The sequence below is a fragment of the Podarcis bocagei genome, assembly GCF_964188305.1.
Source record: "Podarcis bocagei genome assembly, chromosome: 12".
Classification (NCBI taxonomy): Eukaryota; Metazoa; Chordata; class Lepidosauria; order Squamata; family Lacertidae; genus Podarcis; species Podarcis bocagei.
This window is the reverse complement of record NC_138137.1, coordinates 5,225,879-5,253,029: the sequence shown is the minus strand read 5'-3', so window position 1 is coordinate 5,253,029 and position 27,151 is coordinate 5,225,879. Positions and strand designations below refer to the sequence as shown.

The 27,151-nt window shown below is 44.7% G+C and overlaps 1 protein-coding gene across 5 annotated transcripts in view; it reads left to right on the top strand.

Moving 5' to 3' along the window:
* Positions 1–27,151, top strand: part of SUGCT (succinyl-CoA:glutarate-CoA transferase) — a 304,201-nt gene that overhangs the window by 4,262 nt on the left and 272,788 nt on the right. For 4 of the 5 annotated variants that reach the window (XM_081165185.1, XM_081165188.1, XM_081165189.1 and 1 more), the window contains exons 2-6: positions 5,676–5,730; positions 5,818–5,891; positions 11,954–12,039; positions 12,285–12,335; positions 19,719–19,839. In XM_081165185.1, coding sequence (XP_081021311.1) covers positions 5,676–5,730; positions 5,818–5,891; positions 11,954–12,039; positions 12,285–12,335; positions 19,719–19,839 — 387 coding nt within the window. The remainder of the gene's footprint in view (positions 1–5,675; positions 5,731–5,817; positions 5,892–11,953; positions 12,040–12,284; positions 12,336–19,718; positions 19,840–27,151) is intronic. The other variant, XM_081165186.1, reaches the window with a different exon arrangement.

Genomic DNA, 27,151 nt, shown 5'->3' with positions numbered 1-27,151 from the left:
ATGACGAGTGAGACCTCGTCGAAACGTCGCCTAGACACCCCAACTCTTACACGGGAAGACACCCGAAGACACCAAAACCTACATTCCTGTACCCGTGAAAATCTACGAAAGCAAATATATATATATATATATATATATATATATATATATATATATATATGTAGATATCTATATAGATATTATATCCTTCAGCATTTATCTGAGGAAAATAAGGATGTCCTAAGGAATAGAGGGACATTATGGGATCAAATCAGTAGATCCGGTCTTCTGTAAATCCAGAACTGTCCCTGGAAAATAGGGACTCTTGGAGGGAGTGTAGATACATATTTATATATGTTTTAAGGTGTGTGTGTATATCCAGTGCTTTTTTCTGGGGGGGACACATACCCCTACACATTTTGTGAATATTTGTACTTTTGTCCATTGTATTTATTTTTCCCAATTTGAAGTATAAAATGTGATTTTATTGAGTCAAAATGAGAGTACCCCTAAACATTTTTTTAGATAAAAGAAGTGTATATCTATAAAAAGATCCCGATCTCGTTTTAGAGTTGTGTGTGCATTCTATATTGTATCTAGAAACAGATATATAGTTTTAATTCCATCAAGGTTTAACTGCTGTCTTAACGCTTGATTCCCCGCTCTCCCTCCCCGTGTCGCTAAGCTGCTCTTCTTTGTTATCTGTAAGCCGCCTTTGGGGGGGGGGGAGGCGGGGTATAAACGCATAACAAGGACGATGGGGGCAAGGAGCGCAGAGATAAAATGACCCTGGGGGGGGGGTGTCCCTTTGCGCCTGCGTCCTCCGCCTCTCCCTCCCCAGCCGAGCGGAGCCTGGAGCGCGCAGGCGGGCAACTCGGGGCCAGAGTCCAGAAGTTCTGCCCAAGTGGGCGCTGCTGCTGCTGCTGCTGGTGCAGGTGGTGGCCTCGCAGCCTTGCCCAGGGATGCTGGGGGCTGCTCTGGGCCGGGGGATCCGGCGCCTGCTGCGCCCCCCGCAGCCCGCCAGGCTCCCCTCCCGGGGGCAGCGACGCGGAAGCTGCCTCCTCCCTCCAGGTAGCCGCTTTTACGCTTCTCGGATGCAGCGGGGTGGGCTGCGGGGGTCGGGGGCGCGCCCGGCGCGCGCCCGCGAGATAAAAGTGGGGGGGGGAGATTCCCAGTTTGAGGGAAGCAGCTGCCCCCCTCGCGGTCCAAGCCGAGGAAGCGTGTGCCCACCATAGCTAAAATAAAAAAATTCCTTCCAGTAGCACCTTAAAGACCAACTAAGTTAGTTCTTGGTATGAGCTTTCGTGTGCATGCACACTTCTTCAGAAGAAGTGTGTATCTGAAGAAGTGTGCATGCACACAAAAGCTCATACCAAGAACTAACTTAGTTGGTCTTTAAGGTGCTACTGGAAGGAATTTTTTTATTTTGACTATGGCAGACCAACACGGCTACCTATCTGTAACCCACCATAGCTGTCAACGTTTCCCTTTTCAAAAGGGAAATTCCCTTATTCCGAATAGGATTCCTCGCAAGAAAAGGGGAAAGTTGACAGCTATGGTGCTCACGCAGTTCGCTGAGAAGAGTGGCGCACACAAACACAGGCGAGGCCAGGTCTACTCAGAAGTATCGCCGAATCACAGCCTGGTAAACTTCGAAGGGAGCCTGAGGGTCATCTAGTCCAACCCCCTGAATTGCGGGAATCTCGGCACGCAGCTGCCCCATCCAGTTCGAAACCCTGTTGAACTTGTTGAGGATTACACGCGGGTAAGGGGGCACAGGATCGCAGCCACAGTCACGGCTTTCTTGGAAAGCAGACCGTTCTGTGCTCTGCTGTTGTTATTACATATTATATGTATTGAGTCTGGGATAGCTCAGTTGGTAGAGCACGAGACTCATAATCTCATGGTCATGGGTTCAAGGTCCACACTGGGGAAAAGATTCCTGCAATGCAGGGGGTTGGACTAGATGACCCCCGTGGCCCCTTACAATTCTAGAGTTCTTTGATTAAGGCATATAAAAAATAAAAATGGTTTAGAACAGAAAAAAGCAATATTTAAGAAGCAACTAAGCACTCCCATCGTTCGGTCCCAGCTCCTGCCCACCTAGCAGTTTGAAAGCACCCCCGGGTGCAAGTAGATAAATAGGGACTGCTTACCAGCGGGAAGGTAAACGGCATTCTGTGTGCTGTGCTGGCTCGCCAGAGCAGCTTTGTCACACTGGCCACGTGACCCGGAAGTGTCTCCGGACAGCGCTGGCCCCCGGCCTCTTAAGCAAGGTGGGCGCGCAACCCTAGAGTCTGTCAAGACTGGCCCGTACGGGCAGGGGTACCTTTACCTTTACCTTAAGCACTCATGGAAGTAAAACCCAATACATTTAGAAAATATATTAAAACCATATAAAAAATTACAGTAAAAGCAGCAATGCACCAGCCCTTTCGTTAAAAGCTGTCAATTTCCAAAAGCCTTTAAGAACAAAAAAAAAGCGACTTCACCCATTATTGTTTTCTCATAGGTAAATTACTGCTGAGCTTAGTAAGATCCCAGTCTTACTAAGAAGTCCCACTGAATTCACATGGGTTTACTTCCAGCCAGACATTACTGGGCTATTGCATTGAATAATGTGGTAAAGCCACGACCTTAACAGAGAATTATGATGCAGATCTCTTATAATGCAGACCTTCAGAACACTTTGCCCACCCCTCAGACAGAGAATTCATTAAAGGTTTAAGGCAGGGATGGTTAATCTGCCTCCACTCCTCCTTGCCCAATGTTGTTTGACTTTAGCTCTCAGCAGCCCCATCCAAGATGGCCCAGCGTCAAGGATGATGGCAGTTGTAGTCCTGTAACATCTAAATGTCCCTAGTTTCACCGTCCCTAGTTTAAGGGTAGATTCCAAGTATGTTATTCATTGGCTTGATCTTTGTGGACTCTTGACCCACCGATATACAGTGGTACCTTGGTTTAAGAACAACTTAGTTTATGAACAACTTGGATTAAGAACGCCTCAAACCTGGAAGCAGGTGTTTTGGTTTGTGAACTTTGCCTTGGAATTAGAACATGTTTTGCTTCCTGTTGAGTGTGTTCCATTTGTCAATTGCGACCCTCACTGCTATAGGAAAGCACGCCTTGGTTTAAGAACGCTTTGGTTTAAGAGCGGACTTCTGGAACGGATTAAGTTCGTAAACCAAGGTGCAATGTATTTTTCGCCCCATAAGACGCACCGGCCCATAAGACGCACCTAGATTTTAGGGGGGGAAATAAAGGGAAAAAAATTTATTTCCCCCCCAGGTGCGCTGCGCTAATCCAGAAGCTTGGGGCAAGCTGAGGTCAGCGCGCCCCAAGCTTCTGCGTGCCGGCAAGCAGTCCGCTGCCGCCCCAAGCCTCCCGCACCCGGCAGGAGGTCCCGCTGGGTGCGCAAGGCTTGGGGCGGCAGCGGACTGCTTGCGCGCACCTAGAAGCTTGGGGCGTGCTGAGCTCAGCACGCCCCAAGCTTCTGCATGCCGGCAAGCAGTCCGCTGCCGCCCCAAGCCTCCCGCACCCGGCAGGAGGTCCCGCTGGGTGCGCAAGGCTTGGGGCGGCAGCGGACTGCTTGCGCGCACCTAGAAGCTTGGGGCGTGCTGAGCTCAGCACGCCCCAAGCTTCTGCATGCCGGCAAGCAGTCCGCTGCCGCCCCAAGCCTCCCGCACCCGGCAGGAGGTCCCGCCGGGTGTGCGAGGCTTGGGGCGGCAGCGGACTGCTTGCGCGCACCTAGAAGCTTGGGGCCAGCTGAGCTCAGCCCGCCCCAAGCTTCTAGGTGCGCGCAAGCAGTCCGCTGCCGCCCCAAGCCTCGCGCACCCAGCGGGACCTCCTGCCGGGTGCGGGAGGCTTGGGGCGGCAGCGGACTGCTTGCGCGCACCGAGAAGCTTGGGGCGGGCTGAGCTCAGCTGGCCCCAAGCTTCTAGGTGCGCGCAAGCAGTCCGCTGCCGCCCCAAGCCTCCCGCACCCAGCGGGACCTCCTGCCGGGTGCGGGAGGCTTGGGGCGGCAGCGGACTGCTTGCGCGCACCGAGAAGCTTGGGGCGGGCTGAGCTCAGCCCGCCCCAAGCTTCTAGGTGCGCGCAAGCAGTCCGCTGCCGCCCCAAGCCTCCCGCACCCAGCGGGACCTTCTGCCGGGTGCGGGAGGCTTGGGGCGGCAGCGGACTGCTTGCGCGCACCGAGAAGCTTGGGGCCAGCTGAGCTCAGCCCGCCCCAAGCTTCTAGGTGCGCGCAAGCAGTCCGCTGCCGCCCCAAGCCTCGCGCACCCGGCAGGAGGTCCCACCGGGTGCGCGAGGCTTGGGGCGGCAGCGGACTGCTTGCGCGCACCGAGAAGCTTGGGGCGGGCTGAGCTCAGCTGGCCCCAAGCTTCTCGGTGCGCGCAAGCAGTCCGCTGCCGCCCCAAGCCTCGCGCACCCGGTGGGACCTCCTGCCGGGTGCGCGAGGCTTGCAGACACTCGCCCGAAGCAGGGGGAGCCCTCCAGAGGGCTCCCCGTGCTTCGGGCGACACGCTGCCGCCCCAAGCCTCGCGCACCCGGTCGGACCTCCTGCCGGGTGCGCGAGGCTTGCAGGCATTCGCCCCATAAGACGCACCCCGATTTCCCCTTCATTTTTGGAGGGGAAAAAGTGCGTCTTATGGGGCGAAAAATACGGTAGTCCTTCCAACCGCAGGTGCCAGAGACTGAACTTTATGCAAGTAAAACACATCCTTTGTCATTGGCCTTATAGACTCGCCACATTTCTGTCTGCGTCTGCCACAGAAGCAGTGCCGGAAAGAGTCTCAACAGGAAAGTGGTGACTACAGACCCAAAGTCAGTGGGATCTGCTGCTTCTCTATTTCTTTAATGCAAACCTGATTCTTTTACAGTGGTACCTCGTGTTAAGAACTTTATTCGTTCCGGAGGTCCGTTCTTAACCTGAAACTGTTCTTAACCTGAAGCACCACTTTAGCTAATGGGGCCTCCTGCTGCCGCCGCGCCGCCAGAGCACAATTTCTGTTCTCATCCTGAAGCAAAGTTCTTAACCCAAGGTACTATTTCTGGGTTAGCGGAGTCTGTAACCTGAAGCGTCTGTAACCCGAGGTACCACTGTATTCCCATTTTCTTTCACTCCCATTTCCTTTTCATCTGTTGGTCTTATTTACTAATCCATGATCTTGAATTAAGTTAAATCTGTCCCCACCCCCATGTTCCTCCTTTGTCCATTAGTTCCCCTTTGTATTATTGATTATTTCAGCTTCAGAGGGTTTCAGCTTCAATTAAAAAGAAGCCAAAAGCCAAAAGGATGATTTGCAGTTTCTAAAACATCTAACATTTAATGTAAAAGGTAAATGACCCCTGAACAGTTAAATCCACTCAAAGGCTCATCTTGCTTCATCTAGTCCACTTCATCAGATGCGTGTTATCCTCAGTTGGCAGGTTGGGGTTGGGTTTAAAAGGGAAAATAAATGCAAAGAGCAGCCAGTGATGATTCTTAAATCTTAAACATATCTATCCTTATACCAGGGATGGGAAATTTTGTACAGTCAGCTGCATTCCAGCCATGCAAAAGTCAGAGGTGTCGGCACACATGTTCTGTGCATAGGAATGGCAAAACCATGTTGAGGAAGGTGCAAAGTTTTCCATAATGGAACAGCAGCTTTATAAATAACTGATGGTTCTAATGATTCTTTTCTCTGTTTATAAAGCAGGTGCAGAGAGTGTGAAGCCACTGGATGGCGTGAGAATTCTTGATCTAACAAGGTTTGTGTTTCTTCTGTCTGTAGCTCAGAACAATTCTTAAAGCTTCGCAGCGTAGTGGCTAACAATTATCACAATTTAACATTGCAGAGTGCTTGCGGGACCTTTTGCCACCATGAATCTGGGAGACCTTGGAGCTGAAGTTATTAAAGTGGAAAAGCCAGGTATAGTTACTTAATCTCCTGCTTTCCTGTGCCAAATCTTTTTTGGCATTGCTGTAAGAGTCTCAGAGAAACAGCGATATTACACACGTAATGGCCACAGTCCCAACACGGAGAGCTAAGTGTGTTTAAGACCTTTAATTTCAATGGATTTAGGTATTGCTTAACTATTTAGATGGTAGCCAATATCTTTCACTTCAAGATGGTGCATTAGCCAACATTCTAAAATCAGCTAAATTAAGGGGAAAGGCAGGGAAGTGCCGTAACTCACTGGAAGAGCATCTGCTTTGCACGTAGAAGATCCCAGGATCACGTCCCCTGCATCTCCAAGTAGGACTGGAACAGATTCCTGCCAGAAACTCTGAAGAGCCGCTGTGGACAATACTGAGCTAGATGGACCATTGACTTGACATAAGGCAGTTTCTGTGTTCCTAGTTATGAAGCAGATATGTTTAGTTTCATAACTTGAAACTACACAGTAGATAGATGGTAGACTTGTCACAAATAATGTATTATTATTATTATTATTATTATTATTATTATTATTATTATTTTATTTTAAAACCCTGCTTCTCCTAAGACTGGCAGATTGCAGTAGCAGGTTTCCATAGCATCTCATTACTTTACTACGAAGAGGTTTAAAGTGGTAATCTTGTCTGAAGTGAAGCAAGAGTCAGGCCCAGACGGGGGGGGGGGGGGGCATATGGGCCACTTGGCCTGGGCCTCCGATTCCAAAGGGGGCCTCGGTCATCATATTCACAATCGCAGGGGATGCACTGGGGCAAACGCAAATAAAATTATTTGTCAGCATAACTTTTGTGAAAATTATTTATATACTTACTTATTAATAAGACTTCAGTTATCCCCAGGGTAAAAAAAATGGGGGGCACATTATCTACCTGGCCCGGGCCTCTTCCTGGCTCTGCAAGACCCTGGCAAGAGTACCAGGGTGGTATTGTGGTTGAAGTGTTGGGCTCACACTGGGGAGACCCTGCTTCAGTTTCCTGCTGAACTGTGTGACTTGGGGACAACTACCAACTCTCAGCCTAATCCACCTCGCAGGGTTACTGCGAATAGGAGAAAAGTGGCAGGTTGTTATGAAGGTGAAAATCCCAAACCTACGAGGATGGTGGGATTTTACAAATGTAATAAAATATAGGTTTACAAATGCTTTCCAAAGAACACATGACGGCTCAACTGTGAGTGTGGGCTGACCCCACACCTTCCTCTCTTTGCGTTTAGCACAAAGGTCTGAAGGGGGATGCTGGCTGCATTCAACTGAAAGCAGCTAGAATCCTCCCCACCCTCAGGAACCTGTGGGCACAAAAAGTTCCTGCCTGAAGCGAGGTTTCTATCTAGGTTCAACTAACGGAATCCTCCCTCCAGGTTTGAATCTTGCTCCAAATCTCGTGCCATAGACACAAAGGTCTAGGGAAGAGGGGATGGCAGCTCCCAGCCCTTGAATGCCTGAAGACGGCTCCCCCTCTGTTCTGACTGCTGAAGAACTGAAGTGTAACTCAGCAAGTTGCATGCGTGTTTCTAGTACAAAAAAAATATTAAATTGATTTTGAGCATACAGTCATACCTCGGGTTAAAGACGCTTCAGGTTGAGCTTTTTCAGGCTGCGTCCTGTGGCGACCCGGAAGTAATGGAATGGGTTACTCTCGGGTTTTGACACTTGCATGTGCGCAGATGCTCAAAATGACGTTGCGCGCATGCGCAGAAGTGGCGAATCGTGACCCGCGCAGACGCGGGTTGTGTTCTGCTCAGGATCTGGAATGGATCTCGTTCGCAACCAGAGGTACCATTGTAATTTTATATTTTTGTCTTTGAGACACATCCTACACTGCATGCCAAAGACAAAGTGTTGTGAGGCACAATTTAGAATCTAATTGCTGTTAGCATTGCTGCGTTAATCTGACTGAAGTAACTGCAGGCCCCAGACTAGTTACAAATGTTTGGTTCAGAGATACGTTAGCTAAACTGATGATGTCGCTGATAAAGATGTTGCTTTTGTTATTAGGCCTTACAAGCTAATCGTTCTTAATTTGTGCTTTATTGCACCAGAAACACATCTTTTGTATGTGCTTTATTTCCTAGTCCTGCTTCCCAGGCAAGAGAGCCTTGCAGGAACACTCTTGTGACCTCTGAAAAGAAAACACACCACCTGGTTTTACATCTGTCTTTAGTGAAACCTCTTGCTTTGGCATGTTAATTGCACATGTGTTGCTTATCGGAGCTCCAGATGTCTAACTGGTCACTGTAAGAACTTACCTCATATCATGTGTATCCATTTGTAGCTCCACTTATTGCAGGAGAATTCTTGTGCAAAATATCTATTTATTATCATATAGTTAGCAGTCCCAGTCTCCTAGTCACAGGGCTAAGGATCTGCATGCTTGCATAGGGTATTCGATGTGAGGTGGGAAAAACATGGTATGGGCCTCTGAGTCTGCCATTTCAGAAGAAAAATACAGATGCATAAATACGGTAGTTCCCCACACCAGAGCCCAACTGGTGTTGGAAAGCTATAACATCAGAGAACCTCCTGTTGAGTTTCATCCTTGATATGTAACCACCAACCTGCCTTCTGAAGTAGTACAGACAAAGGAGATCTGTAACATATAGATCAGTTCTGATTTTCTATCTTCTGCATCAGACTGGGTCTGTTCTTGGTCCCGGAGATAAATGTGTTGTGTTTACCAACATAATGAACTGCAGAGCTTTCATCACAGCATTAAATATTGGCCATGAACCAGGAGAAAACTTATTCTGCAGTTCCTGCATCCCCCAAAGGCTTTTCTTGTAGGGTTGAGAACTGACCCAAAAAAACAGAAACAAAACCCAACCAGGCCTGTTGTTGTTGTTTAGTCGTTTAGTTGTGTCTGACTCTTTGTGACCCCCTGGACCAGACCACACTAGGAACTCCTGTCTTCTACTGCCTCCCGCAGTTTGGTCAGACTCATGTTCGTAGCTTCGAGAACACTGTCCAACCATCTCGTCCTCTGTCGTCCCCTTCTCCTTGTGCCCCCCATCTTTCCCAACATCAGGGTCTTTTCCAGGGAGTCTTCTCTTCTCATGAGGTGGCCAAAGTGTTGGAGTCTCAGCTTCAGGATCTGTCCTTCCAGTGAGCACTCAGGGCTGATTTCCTTAAGAATGGGTAGGTTTGATCTTCTTGCAGTCCATGGGACTCTCAAGAGTCTCCTCCAGCACCATAATTCAAAAGCCTCAATTTTTCGGTGATCAGCCTTCTTTATGGTCCAGCTCTGACTTCCATACATCACTACTGGGAAAACCATGGCTTCAACTATACGGACCTTTGTCGGCAAGGCCTATTTCAACTTCAGTTGCAGAAATCAGCAGACGAAGCCTTCTGGCATAGCAAAGGGGTGAGGAAGCTTTTCATATTTAAGGGCCAACAGTTCTTGGATACTATGGAATCCAGAGCAACCTTGGCCACAGTTTGACACAATGCTAAGCAGTAGACTAAAGGATCCCTGACCATTAGGTCCAGTCGTGACCGACTCTGGGGTTGTGGCGCTCATCTCGCTTTATTGGCCGTGGGAACCGGCGTTTGTCCGCAGATAGCTTCCGGGTCATGTGGCCAGCATGACTAAGCTGCTTCTGTCGAACCAGAGCAGTGCACGGAAACGCCTTTTACCTTCCCGCTGGAGCGGTACCTATTTATCTACTTGCACTTTGACGTGCTTTCGAACTGCTAGGTTGGCAGGAGCAGGGACCGAGCAACGGGAGCTCACCCCGTCACGGGGATTCGAACCGCCGACCTTCTGATCGGCAAGTCCTAGGCTCTGTGGTTTAACCCACAGCGCCACCCGCATCCCATAGCAGTAGACTATCGTTAAGCAAATCAGGCTGTGGATCAGTGTTCCTGCTTTGCTGTTCCCTTCCTTCAGTGAGAAGGCAGATCACAGAATAGCTGGCTTAGTATTACGTTTGAACCAGCACTTGTGTTTCATTTCAAGCAAACCACAGTCTGAAGCCAAGGTTTGTGCCTAATGTCTCATGGGTTGTTTAGGAAAAAACAAATGTCGTGCACACACCTCTTGTCGTCCTCCCTCTGGACAAGAGCTCAAGGATATTTTTGCCTGTTGAGGCAAAAGCATTCAAGGAGGGTGGGAAACAGGACTGGCGAGAGATGGGGCTTAAGTCAGATAGAGAGCTCTGGAGGACTATTGATGGTCCCAGGGCCTGAGGGCCAGATTTGACCCACTAAGCCAAGGATTGCAGTTTGTTGCTGCTGCAGTAGTGGGGAGAAGGAAAGGGGCAGTGATTTGCACATTCATTGCAAACCGTTAACAGTGGCTTACCATGGTGTGTGAATATAGTAACTATTGGAATTCCTTGTTCTCAGTTCTTTCTACATTCTGCCATTTGACGAATTTGTTGAATTTACCTTGCTAATGGGGTAAGGAAAAAGGAGAAATTAATTCTAAGATAGCACATACTGAGGTTTTTTTTCAAGGTCTTCCTACGTTTTCAAATTTCCCAGGTAAAGGTTTTCAAATCAGGTCATAGCATATACGTGCATTGCAATCCTTCACATGACTTCTCAAACCCCATTGAGGTCTATGGGACTTACTCCTGAGAAAGCAACAGTCAGGCCACTATTCCCCCCTCCCACTTAGCATGAGATGCAAGCGATACTGTTTGTCTTTGTGCACCAGCACTACAGTTGGCAGCATATTCTTCAGCATATTTATTCAGAAATAAAGCACTGTTCAGTGGGACTTACTCACTAGTAAGTGGCCAGAGAGAAGTAGTCCTGCTGGAAGTAATAATGCCTATACCTTTAAAAATTCTGAGGTGGTGGAAGAGGAAGTGTCTCCTTTCTGCCTCTTGCTCTGTTGCCACTTTGCCCACAGGAAAGGAAGGTGAGCGAAGGGACCCAGTGGGCAAGAGCTCCACGAGACAGAACCTTTTGAGCTTTTTAAAACCACAGATGTAATCTAGCAACCTAAGCTGCCAGGGTCAGAGTTTCTTCTCCTTTTCTAATAATAATATCTTTATTGCCATTGCCCCCTCTCGGGGACAACGAAATTACTTGGCTGCTCCATCCACCCAGGTAGGGCACTCCACACAAAATCAAAACAACTATAAAAACACTAATTAAAACAATACAGTATAATACAGCAAGGGAGATTAGATGACTTTCAAAGTCCAGGCTTCCCATTCAGGGCTGAGATCGCTCTGGAGAAGAAGCTGTTCTTAAGACGGCTCGTTCTTGTCTTCATCGTCCTGTATCTCCGTCCCGACGGCAAGAGCTCGAAGAGACAGTGACCAGGATGCGATGGATCTTTTACTATGTCCAGTGCCTTCCTATGGCACCTTGTGGCATAAATCTGCTCTAAGGTGGAGAGTGGGCAGCCAACAATGCTCTCTGCTGCCTTAACAACCCTGCACAACCCCATCCTGTCCCGGGTAGTACAGCTTCCGTACCACACACATAAGCCATAAGTGAGCACGCTCTCAATGGCACAGTGATAGAAGGCAAGCAGCAGTTTCTGCGGAAGATGGTTTTTCCTTAGAATTCTCAAAAAGTACAGTCCCTGCTGCGCCTTCTTCACAAGCCCCCTTGTGTTGACACGCCAGGACAGATCCTCTTGTAATTCAATGCCCAAAAATCTGAACGTTGTTACCAGTGGCGTAGCGTGGGTTGTCAGAACCCGGGGCAAGGCAAGTAATTTGCGCCCCCTAACCCGTGGATTTGCGCCCCCTAACCCCCAGATGTTGCGCCCGGTGCGGCCAGCCCCCCCTGCACCCCCCACGCTACGCCACTGGTTGTTACCCTCTCCACACTCGTCTTCTGCTCGTCTTCATTCCCCAAAGTTACCTGTATTCAAGTGCAGAAGGAATACTTCTGTTTTGCTGAAATAAAATTGTGTCCTCATTTTTCAGTAGTAGATTAAAGGGCAACCATGGTTGTCAGATGATGAAGACATTTGAAGGTGAACTTGAAATAGGAACACGGGGTATGTTAGTTGGCATTTGTACTGTGGTGCAGGAAACTTCTGGAAGCCCACTCACGTGACCGTTATCATTTTCAGGAGCAGGGGATGATACAAGGTCCTGGGGACCCCCCTTCCTTGGGATGGAAAGTGTTTACTTTCTCAGTGTAAACAGAAACAAAAAGGTAAGAAGGTTATCCAGCTGCTTGCTGCTGAATATTTTTAAAAGGCAGAAACATTTTTCTTCCATCTGTGTAATCCCTGTCATATATCCAAATATCACTGTCAGTTTTAGAAATTAATTGTTGGATGCAACTGTTTAGTACTTTAAACAAGCACCAGAGTTGATTTTATTTGTTTTAGCAAAAACAATTCAATGGGAACTTGTTATAATCTTATTAAGAATATTGCATTCTTTCTCCATTACTAGAGCATAGCTGTTAATATGAAGAATCCTAAGGGAGCCAAGATAATTAAAGAGGTATGTTTTAAATACAAAAAAACCCCTGATTCATTTATGCAGCCTGTAGATTAAGAGCACTTCCCAGGGAAATTGCTTTTATAACATGTGAATGCAAATCCTGGGTGAGATCCAGCATAACATTAGGGCAAGATGTGGGAAAGTTAATGTTGTGCACACAACCGAAGTATAAAATGGTAGCACTGTGCAATATTCTGCCTCCCATTGGATTTGGCTCCTGCCTTGCATTAAGAATGAGGCTGCCACTAGCAGAATGTCTTTTGCTTTAGGAGACTGTCCCAAATGGATTTCCCCCATTGTTCTGTTCTGTTTTGGTATTTCACCCTTTGTTATTGAATATATCACATCTGTGAAGGAAATGGACTGTTGGGTATCTTTGTGTGCACCCTGATCTCGGAGCGGCAAGGGACTCCAGGGGTTCCCACGCTTTACCAGGGCTCAGTTTCCTTAGAATGAACATGAAAATAGACTGTGGTGTCCTTAGGATATAGGGTTTTATTTACACAATCTGAGCACAGGATGGAAGGGCTCACGGCATTAACGACCCCAACAGCTCTTGCTGCCTCGTTAGGTTTCCAGGGGGCTCTCTGGAAAGAGGGAAAACACTTGGAACAAGTATAGGCATTTTGCTCTCCCCATTAAAAAAGGATATTATAGAGTTGGAAGAGGGCAACCAGCATTTTTTGAGGGCTGGAACACCTTCTTATTAGAGAATGCCTTGTTGTTTGGGGCTATTTAATTTAGGAAAAAAGGTGGTTAACAGCATGATCCTTTGCATGTATACTTGGGAGTAAGTCTCGTTTAGTCAAGTGGAATTTGCTCCCAGGCAAATGGGTACAAGATTGCAGTTTATACCCATAAGCTGCAATCTTGTACCCATTTACCTGGGAACAAATCCCACTTGACTAAACGAGACTTACTCCCAAGTGTACTTGCAAAGGATCATGCTGTACATGATAGGTGTTAGAAAATTATTAATAGCATTGAGAAAGTGAATAGAGAGTGTGTTTTTCTTTTTCTCTTGCTGTAGTAGAATTGGGAATCATCCAGTGAAGTTAATTAGCAGTTGAATCAAGACAGACAAAAGAAATTTAATTTGTGGAATACACTGATGTATTTGGGCTAAGATGGCTACAAAGAGAGATTAGAGACATTCATGGGGAATTGGCTTATCAGTTGCTGTTAGTCATGTTGTTTGTATGAAGCATCTAAGCTCCAAGGCACTATAATCACCAAATACCTGTCCAGTCTCCACCTGCTGCCCTCTCGCCACCTGGAACAGACTGGCAGGCAGATGGGAAGTCTGTGTCCCAGGAGATGTCTATGAACAAGGGTGTTGCAAACATTCCTGGGCTTTGCGGTGCAGGAGAAAAGAGATTGTGCTGGTTCTATCCTGTACCTTGACTCCTGTCAAGGAAATACAGTTGGGATTGAATGAATGAATGAATAAAACTGATAATTAAGATCAGGAGGACTTCCTCAGTGATTGTTGAAAGAGGCCTATGTGTCGGTTTCTGATTCAGTTTCTCAAAGGCATCACGGTCTTTTCTGCTTTTCATAGCTACATGTGAAAGTCAGTCTACACATGTAGCAGAATGACATATTTTTTTGCATCAGTTTAGTTGCTTGATGTCAGAGCACTGCAGCGTTGCTGTGTTTGCTGAAAAGGAATGATTGATTGCTTCGGAGAGCTTGTTCACTGGTGAAAAGGCTGAATACTAGGAAGAAAGGAAGCAGAACTGATAGTTTCATTTTCTTTTGCTCTGGCAGAGATTACAAAATGCCTTTGGCATGCAAGAAAATAGATCAGAAGCCACAGAAATAATCTGGTTTCTTTTTTCACTTTTTGTCAATTTCCTATTTATCTGTAGACTCTTCAGTCTCTGAATTATGGGAAACTTTCCCCATTTTGATTGAAATGATTAAGGAGGCTCCAGAACCTTGTCACAAAATAGTATTTCTCTGTCGCTGATTCATCTTGGCTGCTGGTCTGACACAGACATATGGGAAAAGCCCAAGAAGGCCCCCAATGGACAAATCACTTTTCTACCGGTATCAAAATATATCCAAGTTGTCCTTCACAACCCTTTCATATGAAATAATCCAAATGGGAGCAGTCAAATATATTCACCATCAACTCATTAAATTGTAGATGTTCTGGGAAGCGATAATAATATAGATATTTTTTAAAAAATAATTCCTCAGCTTCTAAGATAGCAGCCAAATACTCATTTGACCCTGACCATTCTTGCTTTGACCTATGATTCTATTTTTCTCTCCGACTGTCTTAGCTTTGCAGTAATTTGATTAGTTTAGTCTAGCTTGCAAAATGTAAGAATGACATAAAAAAAATCAGAATGTGGAGTAATTGTAAACGATAGGCATTCTACGCTTGCATGCGATGCTGTTCATTCAAGCATGATTCACATCCATAAGATATTCTCTGGCTGCACCAAGCTCATAAGGATGTGTTCTTTTTCTTTCAGCAACAAAGCTTTGCCTAAGTGGTGTACAGTGTTGTTGTTTTAAGTTCCCATCTGTTCTTCTGATGGAAGAACATATTTGTTGGCCTGGTTTCTTTTTTAGCCTTAAGTGTAGCTAAACAATCACAAAAGCTACAGCAATAATGGTTGTGATTGCTGATATGATGACACCAGTTTACAGAAACCAGTTCCAGTGTATTCATACTAATCAGCCAGATATATGATATTTTTCAGAAAATGATTTCTTGGCCAATTTAAAATAATCTAAAACAGGTCGCTTCTAAACAAAATCTGACCTTAATATTTGTACTTTTACTTATGCGGAGGGGAGAGTGCATTTGGGCTATGGGAAATAGGGGGGTGTTCCTGCAATAGTAGGGTGCTAGAGTGCTTCTGTGGGATTGGTTGTGTTAGCCCTGAGAAATGGAGTCCCATTCTTATAATGGACAACACACATGGCTGTTGCATCTATCTCAGATGCCAAAGGAGGCACCGTCAGGGCAGTATCCTGCCAGAACCAGGCTTCAAAACTTATTTGGTGCTGATCCTAAATAATATTGTCAAGTGCACCCCAGTTTCTGAGTGGTAAGAGATCTCAATGTCTCAGTGTCCCAGGGCCTTGAGTTTCATTTCCTTGCAGTGAATGTCACCGGAGACTGCTGGCTTTTTCAGCACTATAATATTTATTTGTACAATCATATGTACAGGCTGAGCATAAGAAGGAAAGGTCACTTCTGTGGATCTGTTTCCCCCTTAGCCTTGGGGGCCATGGGTTTGCTTTCCAAAACCTGAGCACTGGATCCGGAACAGAGAATGAGTCCGACCTCTCATTCTGTTTTGTCCTTTTCCGTCTGGCTGACACCTCTTCCAGCCAGTGAGGCTTGCCCTTTTCTGCTTACATTCAGGAGGATATCCTGCTCTTCTTTTCTCTGGCAACTCACTGTCCTAGTTTACATTACAAGTTAGATAATTAACAGACCTGGTTAGGCTGTTTATGTAACAGGATGAAATTAGCTTCTTTGCTATCTGTCTCTTCTTCCACAGAATCCAATCTTGCAGCTGTATAATCCACAGGAGGAGATCCCAAAAACCCATTTGGTCTAACCCAAATTCATTACAAACTAGATGTATAGCTTCATTGCATATATTTAGTGGGGGAAGGAAGAAAAGCAGAGCCACAAGTGTTAATATGTGTTAATAACTGAACTTTGCACAGCCTAAATAGTACAAAATCAGAGGAAGGCATGTACTGTATAGCTAATGTTTATGTTTCATACTTAAAGTACTCAAGTATAGAAACATCCTTTCCAATAAATGAATTCTCACAAACTCTTTGTTGACATGTGTGCTCAGGGTAGATATAAATGCTATTTTATAAGGACATACTTGAATGGGGCTGATGATTTTTGGGGTGGGGCATTGCTTTGAGTATGCCTTGAGTATGGTTTGAACTATGGAAAGTTTACAAATAAAATGAATTATGCGTGATCAGAGGCATGGAATATTATGGGCCACGGAAGAAAAAGCAGGATATCTTGATATCATGAGTTCAAAAGAACTGTATACATTGTAGATGCAATCTAGAAAAGCTATGACTGACTATTAGGATTGCAAGATAGTCATGACTAGATCCAGTTCCATTTGTTTCCGTGCAGCCTAATCCTGCACATATTTACTGTCAGGAGTCCCATGGCTTGACAACCATATGTCAGGAGTGCTCTGATGGTGTTTCCTGCTTGGCAGGGGGTTGGACTCGATGGCCCTTGTGGTCTCTTCCAACTCTATGATTCTATGATTCTATTTTTAAAAAAAATATATTTATTGCAATTTTTTAAACAACATAGAAACCACCAAAAAATATGAAATACCATCACCATAGCCACAGAAAAAATCAAAACAGAATTAAGAAATAAACAAAGAATAAAAGAAAAGTACATATAGAGTACAGTTATTCATAAGTTATGTTTTCTTAATCTTTGGACTTCCTCACATCGCCCTTCCCTGCGTTCTCGGTCATAATTATAGACAGCAATTTATTACCTTATTTCAGTTCTTATTCTATAGATCTCAAATATTATGTCCCGAGTTTAAAATAACTTTAGCATAAAATTTTAACTGCTTGATTTAAACATAATATTACTTCAAATTTCATCACTTCCTTAAAACCTCACTTATTCTCATATATTTTACAACAAAATTTACTGCTGCCATGTTACTTTCAATCGTGCATTCTCCTAACATTCGTACAGTTTATAGTGTTTTTGTAAATAGTCTTTAAATTTTTTCCAGTCCTCTTCCACCGTCTCTTCTCCCAGGTCCCGAATTCTGCCAGTCATTTCAGCCAGTTCCATGTAGTCTATCAGTTGCGTCTGCCATTCTTCCAGTGTGGGTAGATCTTGAGTGTTCCAGTGCTTTGCGATGAGAATTCTTGCTGCTGTTGTTGCATACATAAAAAAGGTTCTATCTTTCTTTAACACCCCTTGGCCGACAATGCCCAAAAGGAAGGCCTCTGGTTTCTTAAGGAAGGTATACTTAAATACCTTTTTTAACTCATTATAGATCATTTCCCAGAAAGCCTTAACCCTTGGACACGTCCACCAGAGGTGAAAGAATGTTCCTTCAGTTCCTTTACATTTCCAACATTTATTATCAGGCAGATGATATATTTTTGCTAGCTTGACTGGGGTCATGTACCACCTGTAAATCATTTTCATAATGTTTTCTTTCAAGGCACTGCATGCCGTGAACCTTACTCCGGTGGTCCATAACTTTTCCCAGTCAGCAAACATAATATTATACCCAATATCCTGTGCCCATTTTATCATAGCTGATTTGACAGTTTCATCCTGCGTATTCCATTTCAACAGCAAGTTATACATTTTTGAGAGTACCTTGGTCTTAGGTTCTAACAGTTCTGTTTCTAATTTCGATTTTTCCACCTGGAAACCTGTTTTTTTATCTGTCTTAAAGACCTCCCTAATCTGAGCATAATGTAACCAATCTCGCACTTTATCCTTTAATTTCTCAAAACTCTGCAATCTCCAAGTATCTCCTTCTTTTTCTAATATTTCCCAATACTTCGGCCAATTGGCCTCCATATTGAGTCTTTTCTGAGCCTTGGCTTCCATTGGTGACAGACACCTTGGGGTCTTGTTCTCTAATAAGTCTTTGTATTTTGTCCAGACATTGAACACGGCCTTCCTGACAATATGGTTCTTAAAAGCCTTATGGATTTTTACCTTGTCATACCACAAATATGCATGCCATCCGAAAGCATTGTTAAACCCTTCCAGATCTAGGACATCAGTGTTCTCAAGAAGAAGCCAATCTTTTAACCAGCAGAAAGCTGCAGATTCATAATACAACCTCAAGTCTGGCAGGGCAAACCCCCCTCTCTCCTTAGCATCAGTTAGTATTTTAAATTTTATTCGGGGCTTTTTGCCCTGCCAGACAAATTTAGAAATATCTCTCTGCCACTTTGTAAAACATTCCACTCTGTCCACAATCTGTAGGGTCTGAAACAGAAACAACATTTTTGGCAATCTTTATCACAGCAATTCGGCCCAACAAGGAAAGTTTTAGTCTTGACCAACTTTCTAAGTCCTTTTTAATTTCTGTCCAACACTTTTCATAGTTGTCCTTAAATAAATTCAAATTTTTAGCAGTCATGTTAACCCCTAGGTATTTCACCTTTTTAACCACATTTAGGTCTGTCTCTTTCTGAAACCTTTCTGATTCCACAGTTGTCAATTTTTTCCCCAAAACCTTAGTCTTTTGCTTGTTTAATTTAAAACCCGCCACCCGACCAAACTCATGAATCAATTCTAAAGCCCTTTTCGTGCTAGATTCTGGCTCCTGCAATGTCAAAACCAAATCATCTGCGAAAGCTTTGAGTATGATTCTATGATTCTATTCTATGATTCTATGAATTCTGTGCCTATTTACTTGGGAATAAAGCTTCATGTAGCTCAGGAAGCTGCACTTTTGAGAAAACATGCCACATTGAAAGTTGCCATTTCCCCATTCAATATAAATATTTTTTTAAAAAACAACAACTAACAAAGCTCAGCAAGATGATTTCCCATTGCCTCTCTGAGGCACTTGGGTACAGGTTTTCATTTTAGAAGATGTTAATATATGCTCTGAAACTTCAGTTTCACTCTCAAGAAGAGTTACACAAACTTGAAAATCCCAATCCCTGCTTTTAGCAATGACCAAGAACCTTTGCACCTGTTGTATAACCCCAGAGCTATATATGGAAATAGAAGGTGTTTGTAACCTCCTGCTCAAGGCTGTTATCTGTCCCTTCCACCCTGTCCCTCTCGTCTGCACCCCAGCCGGGGAAGAATGGTCTCCCATGCGACAGTCTTGTTTAAGGGTTCAGCTGATTATTTCAGGTCTTTGAATTTCAGATCTCCAAGAGCCAACACACCATTGAAAAAGATACCCTATATATGAAGTGTTTTGACAATATCACCAGCTTTATCAGCAAAACAAAGTAAATTGATGTTTCTGTTTCTTCTGCACCTGTTCCTGAAAGAGTAACTGACAATTACAATGTAGGTTTTGCCCCTTGCTACGCCTAGGCAGCTCCTATGGCAACTCACTGCCACAGTCGCATGGTGGCAACATACATCTGAAATACTGAATATTTTACTGGAGAATCTGCCCCACTAAGGCAGACATCATGTCTGCTGTGTCATTGCCTAGGGTGTAAAAAGCATTCGTGCAGGACTGTAAATTTTAATTAAGCGAGGCTCTTTTGGTTTTTGACTTGGGTACCACAGCAGTGCTAGAACTGTCTTGTTTACTGAAATTTTAAATTAAATTACATTGTGAAGTTGCTGACCTTTTGGAAGTTCATTAAGAGTCTGACTCATCCTCACCTTTTTATTTCCAGCTTGCAGCTGTTTGTGATGTTTTTGTGGAGAATTATGTCCCTGGGAAACTGGCTGAAATGGGCCTGGGGTATGAAGACATTAACAAGATTGCACCTCACATTGTTTACTGTTCAATAACAGGTATTTAACTTGCGTTACACCTCAGTGATAAAGTATTCAGCAATTTTATTTGTTTTCTCTGGTATTTTGAAATGAAAGAAAGGCATTTTTTTTTAAATCTGCTTTTTATTTTTCATTTACATTCTGGTTAGTGGAGTGTTAGTTGTGGAAATAGTCATAGCATTCTCTGGCCCCACCTTCCTGAAAACCAGTTGGAAGAATGGCTGGGGAATTTATTTTATTCCCCACTCCCCCCACTGCTTTCAGGCCAAGGCTGGAATCTGGCTTTTTTCTCAGAACGCTAGTTCTGCCTACCAGCGCCATGTTTGATTCTTACGAAACAACTGGCTTATCCTTCCTCATGATGCAGCTTGTAAAACTGTTGATGCCACGTAGGAAACTCGGTTTGTACAATCCAGGCCTCTGTAGGGGTCTGATGAAGCTGCAAGCATGACAGCTTTCGTATTGAGGCATCGTTTTTTGAGAACTTCTTTCTCCATGCTGGGGCTGTCTGAAACACTGACAGGCTGCTTTTGGGCTGCTCTAATCATGCAAAATCACCACACTGACCATGTCTTCATGTTACGCTAACACATAGTTTAAGCACCATGTACATGAGCAAAAAGTCTGCCTGAAGCCTACAGCTTCTGCAGTCTCCCCTCCTTTCCTGCATAATAATAATAATAATAATAATAATAATAATAATAATAATAATAATAAAAAATTTTATTTTTTTATTTATTGTCTTGGGAAAGGACTTCAGAAGAGTTACCTTAATTTTACATGTAAACTGTAATTTGAAGCAAACACTGGTCAGTTTCAAAAGAAGCCAGCTTCAAACCACTAACCACTAAACCAACCTTCCCCCAAACTGATGCCCCCCAATTATTGTTAGATTGAAACTGCCACCAGCCTAGCAGGAATGCTCATATAGGCTGGGGCTAAAAGGGAGATGTTGTCCAACAGCCCATGGTGGGCACCAGGTTGGCAAAGACTGTGCTGAACTCTGGTTTACATGCAAATGCCTGTGTGTGAACAGCCCTCACTAGGAGGTGCCAATCAGGCTGCAAATGCAAGAATGGTTATGGTGCTGCAAAAGTGCTTGGTTGGATCCTGTAACATTGTCATGTGAGTAAACGATCTCTCTCTTTCCTGAGAAAGACTATCAGGGCTGGTGAACTATTTCACAAAACTCAAGGAAGTAGCCTGGCTGTTCCAAAGGAGCTGCTGGTTATTAAATGATGAATCATTTCATTTGTTAACCACTAAAAATAGTAGTTTGTGTACATGGCACAATAGTGGTAACTAAATTGTCATCTTTGGTCCAGATGCTTAACTACCTGTTTCAGTTTCCACGTCTACCTATGGGCCTCCTGCAGATCTGTGGGAAGCTCCAGGCAGCTAATGCTAAGCACATGTGTAAGTGTTTATTGCTTCCTCCTCCTATGGTGCTTTTGGGTTTAGTAGCCCTTTAACAAGTCTAGGTCTTGTTTCATCTCTACAAAGCATTGTGATATCGCAGCACTGTTGTAGGTGAGCAAAGCCAGGACAGCGCTTGTTTTTCTCCATGGTTCCTTTGTGTTATGGAGCATTCTCTTTGACCTTGTGCCGTTTCTGACCTTTCAGTTTCACTTTGTGGTCTGGTTGTTGCTTCACAAAAGTTTGTGCTAGCCAGAGGGACTCCTCTGTATGAAAACAGATTTTCCCCTCACTCCCTGTGTCTTTGCAATATACAGCCTCTCTGACACATATATTCTGTTCTGGATATTTTCCTATTCATATAGACAGTTGTTGTCACATGTCTGTTGTTCATTGCATCAGCTTTGAAGGTTTCTCATATTGTGCCGTCATTGTGACTCTGGGATGCCTCTGTTGGTGCCCAAAAGTCTAGTCCGACTTCTGCTTTGATGCCTCTCAAGTTTGTGGTTATCCCAAGAGACTATGCCAGCCCAAAAAGGATTCTTTCTATTAGAAGGACAGGATTCCTCATTTAATGCGAGAAAAAATTAATATATTTTTGGCATGTAAAGATTTAAAACACACATACTCACTTATATACTCGAAATAAGCCAAAATTTCAGTCATTTGCAACCTAATTGCTTGTTTGGAGACTTTTCTTTGGGAATGAGGCAGGTAGTGACATTATCAGGAGACGTAATTATTATCTTTAGCTTTGGAACGTGTATGTGTTTGCACTTTGAACTAACACATTTTAAAGGGACACTTATAAAAATATTAAGGTGTTTGTGCCTGTGGTTTGATTCCCATCCTACTGCCCCTGCATGGACCCGACCACATTTGCCTTTTCTTCATTATCAAAAACATTTGTTCATTTGGTTCTTAGAAAGAATCCAGACAGAAGTTGTGGGATAAAAATGGAGAAGAGAGTACTATATTAAATGCTGTGTGGAAATATAGCATTATATTCAATGTCTTAGCCGTGATAAGGAGCCTTCTTCAAATGTAACAGCTGCTTTGGAGATTCATGTAAATTTAACATGTAATTCAGACATTGATGCTTTTGCATAAGGTACCCCATTGCTCTTAGATATTATTATTACTATTCTTTTTAAACAGACCATGGGTGTCTTTTAACATGATATTGAGTAGAAAGACTCTCCTCCCTGCAAGGGAGGGGAGTGGTTGTGGGCGGGAGCCCGAGCACCGCCCAGCAGGGGGCATTGCCCCCTGCCTCCAGCTCACCTGGCTGGCGCTCACGCCCCCCCCGGTGGCCACCCAACCAGGTGCCGCGGAGGGGGCGTGTTCAGCAGCCTTTTGCTGCAGTGCCAGCCACTCCCTGGCCTCATTCCTCATCGTCGTCCCGTCGCGAGTAAACCCACTTGTTTCGATCCAGTGCCTAAGCCAATACCTTTCATTGCTGTAATCAATAAAGTTGTGGCCTTTTCTAGCCCATCAACCTTATATCTCGTGTCCTTGTGTCTTCATTTCACTTCGCGGGGGTCGGGTCCTCGAACCACAACATTCTGTTCCTATAATATGAGGCATAGTGGGCTTGCTTTAACTTGACTTGGGTGAGGTTATTAGCACAGTACCATTGCCTTTTAGTGGACAAAATGGGCTAGCTAATGCATTGGATAATGTGTGAATACACAGATGTTTAGAAAACTGCACCCAAAGATCAATAATATGATTGATCAATAATCCATTTGACATGCCAACAGTTTTTGATACCATTGGCAGGCGTTGCCAGCTCTTCTGGGCTTACGGGCACAGGGAGAACTCAGTGGGCACCATTGACACTTCACCTCCTATTAAAGCCAATCAAAGCCTTATTCTAAGCCTCCCTCAGATGCATCTCCCGTCACTACGCCTCCATGCTGCAATTAGGCTTGCGTAAAATGTTTTGTTGGCTACAATAGGCGGCCTTTGCCAAGCCTAATTTCAGAAGTTGGGAAAGTTGCTGCAGCTTGAGGCGGAAGCTCTGGGCTCCTATTGGAAGCCTCATGGAAGACACTGGCAGGTATGTGTGCACCTGCTGGTGTTCCATTGATGAGCCCTGGAGCGTGGTGTCCTCTTGGACTGCCTCTGCAGGTTGGGAGTGGGAATTACGGCCATAAATTGTGCACCTTGTTTAGCATTAGCCATGGTTGTGGGTAGTGCTGATGTAACCCTTCACCTTGGTTAAGTCTAGCAGGAGTGACTTTCATGTAAGGTGAGGCCTGGGATGAAGGACCAAGTAATCTTACATTCCATTTCTTCTCCCTTAGCCCAGGTCAAAGGGTTGAGAACATGACATTGCCACTGGCCCTAGGGGAAGTACTGAAGAATAGTAACTGATTTAGCGATATAAGGTTGTCTGCATTGTGTTTTTATTTTAGGATTGAAACAATTGTAAAATAGAACAACATTTGCATCAGCATCAACAAATTAAATTGTTTTCAGTGCAATCCCCCACCCCAAAAGTGAGTGTTTGGAATCGAAGAGTTAAGGTGGTGATTGTTGACAATCCAAGTAGCATTTCCGAGAGCAAAGGTCCTGTGTGAGAAAATAATTTATGTGTAGATAACCCAAATATGAACTCCTTTTGGAAATTTTGATTACTAAACTTGGATTTCTTATCTAAACAATCCTGATTGAATCTACAGAGCCCCCTGCGCTGGTGATTGCTCTGGTGCTGCTATTGCCACGATGCTTCCCAACAGCCTTACTGCTTGGTGATGCTCTCAGGGCTCTGTCCATCTGTTCTTGCTCATAGGTTGGCTTAGTTAGTGATGGGGGTAATCTTAGAAGTAGCGTTACTTTGATCTGTTCTGACAGCTTGGTGGTTGAGGTTGGTTTAAGTTTCTTGTGTTTGTCCAGTTAATGTAAGGCACAGAAAAAATGTGCTTTTGTGGATGGCTGGTACGGTCTGCTTTAAATAGAGACTGAACTACGAAGGAAAGTAGATCCATTTATGAAGAGGCAGCAACCATTAGAGGGTCATCTCCAAGCGATGACACACCTAATGAAAGCAACGTTGAAAAGAAAATTGTGTGTCAGGATGGGGGGGAAAGGAAATACATCATACTCAGAAGATCCTTTGCCTTTAAGACAGTAGCATTATCAGTGTTACGTACCTGCTTGAAAAATTTGAACCTGTTTTTAACTTCAGGTAATCTGGATAACTCAGGCAACCTTAGTTAAATCAGCAAACCTCTTTCAGTCTATGCATTTCCGTATTTCATTAGCTAGAGCACTCTAAACCCCAGTGGAAAAGGCTTACATCAACTTCCGTCAATTATCAGCGTCCTCTTTAGACCCCCTTGAAGCACAGAGCCGAACTTTTCGAAGGTGGAACATGAAGTTGAACAGCCCACCGGTGTGGTCTTGTGGAAAGTAAACCCTGAAGAATTGCAAGGATGTACTGGCAAAATGTACAATGCGGAGTCTTAAACATGTTTGCTCACAAGCAAATCCCAGAACGTTGCTGTAATTCAGGGATGGGTACTCTGTGGTTCTCCAGATGTTGTTGGAGTGCAGCTCCCAGAACCCCTGGCCATTGGGCCACATTGGCTGGGGCTGAGGGCAGTTGGGATTTAGCAACATATGGATGACCACAGGTTCCTTATCCTTTGGCTAAACACTCTTGCTGGCTTCACTTGTAATGAGATTGGGAAGGATGGTAGACATGGGGTAGGGAGACACTTGCAAAGATATTGCTAAACTCTGCTCTAGGTGAAGAGGAAGTTGCAGCTACTCCTGCAAGCAGTGATGCGTGCAAGTGTAGTGCTGAATTATTTCAACCCCCGGAAAACAGTCAATTACAGTCTCTTATCTGTCAGCTCGTAAATCAGGAGTGCCTTCTTCTGCCGGCTTTAATTGCCTGGCACGGACTTCAAAAGTCTCTTGCTGGTGCGGCCGAAATAAAATCCACACACTTCATTCCTTCCCGGAATGCTGCAGCAGCCAACAGCAGTCCTACACCAGTGTAAAGCCTCGGATCTGGGCCCATAACCTCAATGTCGGCACCCGGGGGTCGGAAAGCCAGCTGGCTAGCCCCCAGCTGGATCGTCTCCCTTTCAGCCTTCACGCTGCAGAGGTTCATCGACCTCTGGCTCTGATGTAAATTGCTGCCTTGAGCACACTATACATAGCAGAGTAAATACTGCACAACAGAAGAGGCTGAGGCTGTGGATACATACTAATACTACAGATTTATTTTACATAAATCAGAACAAAGAAACATGTCGTCTCTCCTTGCCATCTTCTTGGAGAGAGACTCAACAACAAAAGCAATACACACTTAGCGGAAGTTCCGCTCACGGGACCCAGCAGTCTGTGCTGGAATGTAAACAGACATGTGACACGCAACAATCCCATGTTTGCAACAAAAGGTGGAATGGAATCTCCCAACACATTCTTGGTAGGCAGGGAGGATAATTTCCAAAGGTGTTTATTTTTATGCACAAATAATCAAGCAGAAGCACATAATAACTTAACAGGCAGTTCTATTTGCAGTTAAAGATCCACCAAGGTCCCAACTAGATTCAGTGCAGTGAAAAAGTACTGCCAGCTTTTAAAACTGTTTTAAAATAACAGCCATGGGGGTCCTTGGTCTGAATCACTCCACTTCCAAGGCTTGCCATTACATTCCAAAAGCTCCAGTTAGATTTCTAGCCCTTTTGAGGAGCACCTCTCATCATTAGCTATGAAAGCTCAACCCATCTTCTTAGAAGTTCCATGTCTTTGATTGTTTCTGGAAAGTGCAGAACAGGAGTAGCCACATGGAGAGTCCTGCTCTGAGACGCTGTGGAGCTGGGTTTTGTTGTTTGGGGGACTTTAAGGGGAAATTTCTGCAGAACCCAGTGAACTACCACATACATAAGTAATAAGGCAGTCTCTCATGTAACTTGGCCTTATATGTTAGTATCATCAGTGTACTACAGTGGTACCTCGTTTTATGAACTTAATCCGTTCCAGAAGTCCGTTCTTAAACCGAAACCTTTCTTAATCTGAGGCGCACTTTCCCTAATGAGGCCTCCTGCTGCTGGTGCCCTTCCACCGTTAGGATTCCGTTCTTAGACCAAGGTAAAGTTCGCAAACCGGGACACTACTTCCGGTTTTGCGGAGTTTGTAAACCGAATCGTTCTTAAACAGGACGTCCTTAAACCGAGGTACCAGTGTAATGACATTTTGCACTGTGTCTCCTGATGGCCACTCCCAACTGCTTCATATAGATGATAAATAGCATTCAAGACAAGAGAGTGCCCTGGGGCATCCCATAATTCAGGTGACATGGGGCAAAGAAGTACTCATCCAGTGCTATCTCCAAGAGCCTAAAATGATTTCTTGCCATGTAATTCCGGATTGTCTGAGGACTTGCATGTCATCAGGCTTTTTTCTTTTCCTTCAGGTATCTATTCGTTAGGGGATGAAACAGCTTTTTAAAATTTAATTTCTTTCTCACGACATACAGGCGGGTGGAAATGGTTGGAGGTGGGGAGAGCAAAGCCGCTCATGGGAAGCCAGGAATTCTTGATGGTGATAGACATGGACAGGGTGCCTTCTAGGAAGGGGGGAAGGCCAGGGTGTATGGGCTCGGTTTGGCAGCACCTAACAGTTTTTGGGCGACTTGGTGTGGGGCTGGCCTTTAGCTGAACCATGTGATCCTGTCCTGGGTTGTCCTCCTGTCAGGATGCTCAAACATGAGCAAGAGTACTCAGTGGGGAGCTGTAGGGAAGAAAGCCTGCACAGGCAATAATTGGTCCTCTACACCAATTTTACTGCCCCCTTTTAATCGACATCATTCTAATCAATTATCTGGAAATCAAATAAAACCATGGCCGGTATCCCAACAAAGAATGATTTCCCAGTACCTGCAAGTGGGAAGCAA